The 7,731-nt window shown below is 42.0% G+C and overlaps 1 protein-coding gene across 1 annotated transcript; it reads right to left on the minus strand.

Moving 5' to 3' along the window:
* Nucleotides 1–1,407: 1,407 nt before the first annotated feature.
* Nucleotides 1,408–6,760, minus strand: LOC119426898 (bucky ball). Its single transcript, XM_037694487.1, has 7 exons — nucleotides 6,506–6,760; nucleotides 6,279–6,425; nucleotides 4,806–6,203; nucleotides 4,631–4,732; nucleotides 1,811–1,891; nucleotides 1,668–1,734; nucleotides 1,408–1,599 (listed from the first exon to the last, which is right to left on the minus strand). Exons 1-6 carry the CDS (start codon nucleotides 6,510–6,512, stop codon nucleotides 1,706–1,708), a joined length of 1,764 nt encoding a protein of 587 aa, XP_037550415.1. The 5' UTR covers nucleotides 6,513–6,760; the 3' UTR covers nucleotides 1,408–1,599; nucleotides 1,668–1,705.
* Between the last annotated feature and the right edge of the window lie 971 nt (nucleotides 6,761–7,731).

Below are 7,731 nucleotides of genomic sequence, written 5' to 3' on the forward strand. Positions count from 1 at the left end.
TGACAGTATTTTAGTAGATTTGTCATAAAGACGGCAGAACCTCATTGTCTACAAAAACACAAGATATTGAAGTCACCAACATGAATGCACTTAAGCTCTCAGCGCCATCTTGAGAATCTGTCCTCAAAAAGCAGAACATGCTCAGAACAACTTACATTTAGACATGATATGGTGGGAAGATGGAAAACTCTTCTGATGGGAAGACAGCCGTCCTGATGCATTTACAAAATTCAGTTGAGATGGTTTGGACACCATTCAAGAGCCACAAAGACAAACCAAGGACGGTTTCCCCAAAAGCAGAATTTAAATTAGGGTATTTTACTTTATAAACCAAAGATTTTTATTTGGTTAAAACAGTCTCACAGTCTGGATCTGTCTCCCTGACGGTGACAACCATTTGATATTTTTCTTCTTATCCCTACAGGAAAAATAGGAGACATTATCTTTGTGCACGTTTTCACAATGGTAGAGGACTCCAATTTGTCCACTTTGCTTAACCCATCACACGTGATACAGTCCAGTGGAGCAGCAGGCGGCTGTTTCAGTGCCCGGGAAGCCGTGCACAAAGCAGCACCACATACAGACCCTTTCCAAAATATTAGAATATCATGGAAAAGTTGTTAAACTTCCATAACTCCATTCAAAAAAATGTTCATCTTTAATAGATGATGGATTCAGGGCCAGCAATTTAAACAATTTCAAGTATTTTATTCATTTTTCACAATTTGGACTTCCAGCTCATGAAACCCATAAAAACAGGATTTAAAAAAAAAATTTATTGTGGAGAAATCAGCCCACACTACTACTCAGTTTTTGCAGAAAATAAATTAGGATCACAACAAAATCAAAATGTGGTACTTTCAAAATAATATCAATCTTCAGTACTTGATTGGGAATTAATTTCTCTACCTCGATGTGACGAGACATTGACTGGGAGTTATGGAAGCCCAGACTTCCTTGATGCCGTCAGATCTTCTTGGTTGTTCTTTGTTCTTCATTGCATCACATTCACCCAAGCCAGGATAACAAGCAAATCTTGACTTCCATCTCCAACAGTTTTCAGACTGAAAATTGTTGGAGATGGAAGATTGTATACCTGGATTATTGAGCATGGACTTTGTTGGCTTGATCTGTTTAATCATTTAGGTTTGATCTAAATTATCAGAGCAACACAATGAATTGGAAAGAGTTGGAGATGCTTTCAAGTCGTATTTTCCTGAGTTTGGAGGTTAGTGTGGGTAAACGAGACGTGTACTTTGGTGCTGCTCATCCAATGTATCCGTTTAAAATTGTGTAAGCAGCAGGTGATAAGCATTTCTTTCATGTTTTCAGAACTTTTCTCTGGCTCACATGTTTGGATAAGAAAAGACCGACCACAAAACTTTAATATTTTATTGAACTGACCCCAAACAGTGGCACAACGTCTGCAACAACCTTCAAGCCCATGGTTTTGGTGATCTGTAATAATCTTTAGTGTAGGGCAGCGTTACTGCAACATTTTTTTTCTTCTTTTATACAAAGTGATGCTTCTTGTGCGGTGAGCTTCACCTGGTGCTTTAAACATCTTCATCCCTCAACATTCACACCTTTAAGGGGGACCTGGAGAAGAAAGAAACGTTAAAGTTGGTGAAAACTGAACAGACATTTGTCTGGTGACACTCACTTACAGTTCAACAGGTTGTGTTCAAAAGTCTGGCGAGGAACGTTAGCATCTCGGTTCTTTCACTGTGCAGCCTGAGAGACAGAATCCATTTAAAATCACATTCAGAGGGACGAGTTGTCAAACTCACAAAGGTCAAATGCAAACCACCTCTTTCCCAGTGATGTGGTGTCTCTTCGTCACGGTCATCTTGAGGCCTGTGGTACATCGGTTTCCACAGCGTGCTCATCTCTGGTCAGGGGATTGAAAAGCAAAAGATGGAACAATCATGAGAAATGAGGTTTAAACACTGCAGCTAAACTGAAAACATCCAGATATTAGATGTAAAAAGCTAAGACGATGTTATGTTTTGTCATCTGGACATCACCCCATCACACTGAGCTCAGGGGTACCTCAGGGATGTGTCCTTTAACTTGTTACCCTACTGAAAAACAACAACTTTGTTTGCTAAATACAAACTATTGTTAAAATATTCTATTATAAATATTTACTTTGCTTCTGATCACATTTTTTCTAATCTTTTCATTTTTCTTGATTTTGTCAAAATGTTATTTTATTTTCCAAGTTTTTATTTTAAACTTTTAATTTTACTTCTCTTATAGTTTATTTTTTATTTTTTAAACCATACTGTAAAAATCTTTTTTTTCTTACCAATAGATTCAGGTTACTACAGGATCATTTTCCAATCTGATAAAAGCATCTTCATGTTTGTCTTTGTTTTCTTGTTCAGAAAACATAAATGTGAAGAGAAACAGATCAGTTTGAAAAGCTTCACATTAATAGTTATGGATCAGTTCTTCACCAGGTTCCAGCAGCAGACAGATCTGAACTTAAACTGATCTACAGCGGTGCTTGAAAGTTTGTGAGCTCTTCAGAATTTTATACATTTCTGCAGAAATACAACATTAAACATCAGATTTTCTGGGAAATTGGTTCTTCATCTAATTTTAGGACTTGTGTGAAAATCTGGTGATGTTTTTAGTCGTATTCATGCAGAAATATAAAAAACTATAAAGGGTTCACAAACTTTCCAAAACCACTGTGTGAGGTTTCCATCTTCAAGATTAATCTGTTGAAGTGGTTTAAGGATAAGCCTTTAAAAACTTTTTCTTAAATCAAGGATTCAAAAATAGTTGATAATTTTTTAAAACATCTTAAAACATCTATGATGCCGTTAGGTGTTTGATTTCTAATTGTGTCGGCCTGGAGACTTCCACTGAGTGAAAGAAACTTAAAGTTCATATAAACACTTTGAGAAACTTGAGAGTTCTGTGGAAAAAAAATGTTTCAGTTTCCAACACTAGATCATTTTTTCTGCTCATTTATTATTTCCAATACAGTAGTCCTTCGCTACTTTGCAGTTTTTCACCGATTGTCAACTTTAACATTACCCACGTGACTGGGATGGTACGGGATAAAAAGTTAACGAAAAAAAATACTTCTGACAGGTGCTGCCATTTTGTAGTTCTTTCAATAAGCCTAGACTGCATCGCCAGTCCAAAAGAAATACATTACCCAGAAGACAACAGTGCTTCTGGCCACTGCTTTCTGCTGAAATGAGGGAAAGTTTTGATCCGATCCAAACCTGACCAAAACGTTCGGCCCTTATTTATAGAGACTTTGGCGCTGAGTGGATGCAGAGAGCAGATCAGAACTGCATCAGAACCGGACCAGAACTACTTCCAGCCTCATCAGTCAATCCGAGCGCTGCTCGCCGGCCCAGGAATCCTCTTGAGCGAGGAGGCGTTGCATGGAGGTCCCTCCGGAGCGCACCCGGACTATTTAATCTGGATCCCTCTGGATTATTTGGACTCGACCGGGACCATTGTGTGGTTTTGTACTGGCTATCTGAAGGTCCAGCTCTCTCTAGAAGCATCTGATGCTCAGCTCTGCAGAGAGCCAATCAGAACTGGACCAGAACCAGACCAAGGCTGGTGAGTTCCCATTTAAAATTTTACTGCAGCTACTGTACAGTACATATATGCAAGTTGTTAAAATGACAACGTTTAAGAGTTTAGAACATTGCAAGAGTGTGGGAAGGGTTTCTAAAGCCTTAAAATACATAAATGCTAAAATAAATACAACGTTCCTACTTCAGTTTTCCACTTATTGTGGGGGTGTCTGGAATGTAACCCCCACAATAATCAAGGCACTACTGTAGTATTTACAGTATTTGTCGGTGTGGACCTCAGTACCAATGGTCAACTACAGTAAAGATTAATGGAGCTCCTTAAATAAAATTATTGTTCTGAAAACACCCGACAGCTCACACAAATCATGCAGATAAGTTGGCCGTCTTAATATTTAAATGAACTTTGTGCCTCAAACGGTCACAGGATGAAATGCTGGTGAATCTGCTGACAGCGATGCAGGAAAAGAAGCAGATCCACTTATTCAGGGAAACAATGATTCACCATCAACTACACTGGAGCTCTGACTCAAAGGTCTTCCAGACAAACAGCTGGACCAGTCAGTCACATCAAACCATCTGAACTGATTTACTGGGAGGAAGAAGCTTAAAGTGAGGCAACATATTTAGATAAACCCCTGCATCACCTCTGTACGTGCGTAATGTGCATCAGACTCCCTCAGATTGTTGGGCTTTTTATTGGCCCCCAGGGGCCCCCACTGTTTAATATGAAGCAGGCAGGAAGTAACTCTTTCACCACATTATGACTGGATGGATTCTGATTGGTCATGCATCTCACAGGTGATGAAAATGTTGCTCTAGTTCAATAAACTTAAACAGAATGTTTGGATCACAGCACTAAAATAGATTTCATCTAAAAGACTTTGACAATCTGATGTTGAGAATGTGTCTTTTTAAACCTGGTTGATCTTTCATCCCTGATTAATCATTTGCAATAAAAAACAACTCGTGGACTTTGATTTTTTTCCGTGTGTGGACTTTTAAGTTGCATCTTTGCACATAAGCTAAAGAGCCTCCCCCTGACCTGCAGCTGCATTCACCTTGTCGTTGCTGAGGGACTCCTCGTCTCCTCCTTGGAATTACATCTCCATCAGTCCACCTGCCCCGGTCTGTTGTGGTCACATCTTCTCTGCAGAGTCCGTCTGTGAATTAATTCATACATTTAAGATGCAATATCTTTACAACACCGGAGTAAAATAAAATAAGCTGCCCCACCCTGACACGTCCTACACTGCAGCTCGCTGCTGTCCAACTCTTCAGTCTCAGCTTCTGCAGCTTCTGCCTGACCTTCTTGTTTCACCGGCTCTGAGAGCTGGACGTACTGGCTTCTCCTCCAAGGCTTGGCTGCATGTCTCGGAGAGACGGGCCGAGTCCTCCTGGGTGCAGAATGCTTCCTCCCAACCACTCTGACAGGCTGCTCACACCCTCGTCCATATCTGCCCTCCTCTTCAGACTCTCCGGCTTCGTCCATGTACAGTTTAGGGCTGTGGACTCTACTCCTGCTTGTCCCCGTCGTCAGACTTCTCCCACAACAAGAACAGGCGAACTTCTTTGTATACGGCAGCCACAGCTTGAGGGGGCCGTCGTCGGCTGCTTGAGGGGATCCAGCATCAACGTCAGCGAGCCTATTACCAGCGTGCACATGCTTAGGAAAAAGATCAGCGTCATCCAGGTCCGTGGAGAACATTTCGTCTCTGGAGGACAGCTCGTCCAAAGACGGACTAAGCACGCTCATGCGCTCATGTGTCGTCTGCATGAGGTAGTTGTAGTACGAGGCAGATGGAGACGACAGGCACCCACTTCCAGGAGTCAGAACACTATCAAAGGGCAGTCTGAGGATCTGGCAGCTTTCATCAGGCTTAGCTTCATCAGATGTTCCCAGATCTCCTAATTTTGAGACTTTATCACTGCCGTTTGCTTCTTGAAGTGACAGCTTAGGCGATGGTGTGGCCTTCAGGTGTTCCTCGGCATCACATTTGAGGACACTCGAGTCGGACACTGAGATATTTGTCTGGATATCTGTGACCTCTTTCTCAAGTGACACAAAGTGTGTGCTCAGTGAACACTCCTCATGGAGAGAGGAACTGTCCAGAGGCAGCTCCTCCTCCAGTCGTCCTGTCCAGCGCTCCTGTGGACTCAGTGCATCCAACATCCCTTGGCTGGACTCGCTATCGTAAACTGCAGCAGTGGAGTCCATGAAGGTCGCAGCCGGTGACCCCAAACAGTCACGAGGTGTTGACAGAGAGCGACCCTCCTCTTCCATTTTCTTCTCTTCTCTTGGAGACAAACCTGCCGACTGCGAAGCGATGCCAGAGTCGAGCTCTCTGTCCGCGCTCTGCAGATCTGTGGCTCGAATTTTATCCAGGCACTCGATGAGCTTGCTTATGGCATCGCTGGGGTCGGTTTGGGCGCCCGAGCAGGTCGTTTCTCGACGCCCGTGAGGCTGAGGATGATGCTGCTGGCGAGGCGCGTCGCCCCAGGCAGAGGCGTGTTGGAAACGAGGCTCAAACATCCGCCTGTAGTCCACTGGATATAAAGGAGCATGCGGTAAAACAAAGCCAGGGTATGGCATGTATGGGTAAGGAGGCATACAGGGACGGCTGTGGTTAAAACCTAGAAACAGGGGGAAGCAAATCCTGATTTCCTGCAACAGATAACAGGAAAATGCAAGTGTAAATATCTTCATACCTGCAGGCAACCCAAAGTGGCTGTATGGGCTGCCGAGCTGCCACTGAGGGTACAGATAATATGGCTGAGGAGGCTGGACATAGAAAAAAGGTCTGGGGTGGTGACCTCGCTGCTCTCCATTACCAAAATGTGGCTGTTGGCTTGCATCTGCAGAAAGCATTTAAAACTTATTCAAATAAATTAATTTAGCACTTAGGAGCTGACTTGTTAAAAGGAATAAACTTTACCGTCCATTTTGATTCACGTCCTCGCTCAGACTATCGGAAATAAAACGCGCAGAGGGATGAAAACAACCAAATAAACATCCCCGAGCTTCTAGAAATCAAAGACCAGCTTCTCTCTCTCTCTCTGTTTTAAATTAAATCTTCTAAACACTTTCTATTTGACCAAAAAGAAGTAAAACGCTCCTCTTTCTGGTCAATTTCACATTTCTAGTTACAAAAACAGCAGAAACTCTGCGGCTAATCAGTCAAATAGGAAACAGCCGGGGAGCGCACGGTGAGCCCTTCACGGGAAATCGGACAAAATTCATAAATCTATCTATCTATCTATCTATCTATCTATCTATCTATCTATCTATCTATCTATCTATCTATCTATCTATCTATCTATCTATCTATCTATCTATCTATCTATCTAATTAATTAAAAATGTTCAGGTTACTTTGTTTATTACATATTTTATTAAACGGGTGTTTATGAGAGTATTTACAAAAACACAAAGTTAAATAAATGTATAAATATTATATGCACTATAAATGCCGCTGTGAACTCATCTCTGAAGCAGCAAAAACAAATAAAAAAAATAAGCAGAAACGACAAAACGTTTAAGGCTTTAGTGCATCGGTGTTGTTTTTAAAGTGTTTTATAAATAAAGTTGTAAACCACGAGAGAAGCCTGCAAACGCCCCGCGGTGCAGTACCGGCATCATTCCAGCAGAGGGCGCTGTTTCTCTCTTCAGCAGCGCAGGGTCACTGGGTTTGCGTGCATGCGCAGTAACCTCATTTGGCCTTTGATGCGCTCACAGTTTGTCCGCTGCTCAGCTCTAAAAAAATATAAAATTTTAGCGTCTCTGTTTGGCTTCAGGAGACAATTTTACACATCTTGTTGACAAGAAAGCCCACAGTAACGGTTCGGTGTGTGGACCCAGGTACGTTCATGTAAAAAATCGTGTATTTTGCCTGTTTAAGCGGTGTAGTCGTCTGCTTAGCTATTTTTTTTAGCCCAACTGATGAGCGCTCTCTTAGTTTGCTGCTATCGTGTGTTTTCTGGGATAATAACTACACGGTTATGTAGTTAATATTAGTCTCTTGGCTATCTAACAACCAGTAAGTGCTAGCAGCTAACAGCTCATCTACACCGGAACTGTGGGAAGAATCGAAGCTAAAGGTGCTAACTAACCACGGTTTGTACCAGCCTCGTTTAAGGTTTAATTTAGCACAAATCAGCTGATG

Source organism: Nematolebias whitei, chromosome 20 (genome assembly GCF_014905685.2).
Source record: "Nematolebias whitei isolate Nwh7 chromosome 20, NemWhi1, whole genome shotgun sequence".
NCBI classification, from domain to species: Eukaryota; Metazoa; Chordata; class Actinopteri; order Cyprinodontiformes; family Rivulidae; genus Nematolebias; species Nematolebias whitei.

Coding starts and splice junctions, on each gene's coding strand:
- LOC119426898 (XM_037694487.1), bottom strand. Junction 1,892..4,630: donor AGTCCCTCAGCAACGACAAG/GTGAATGCAGCT, acceptor TCCCCTGACCAG/AGATGAGCACGCTGTGGAAA. Junction 1,735..1,810: donor ACCACATCACTGGGAAAGAG/GTGGTTTGCATT, acceptor TCTGTCTCTCAG/GCTGCACAGTGAAAGAACCG.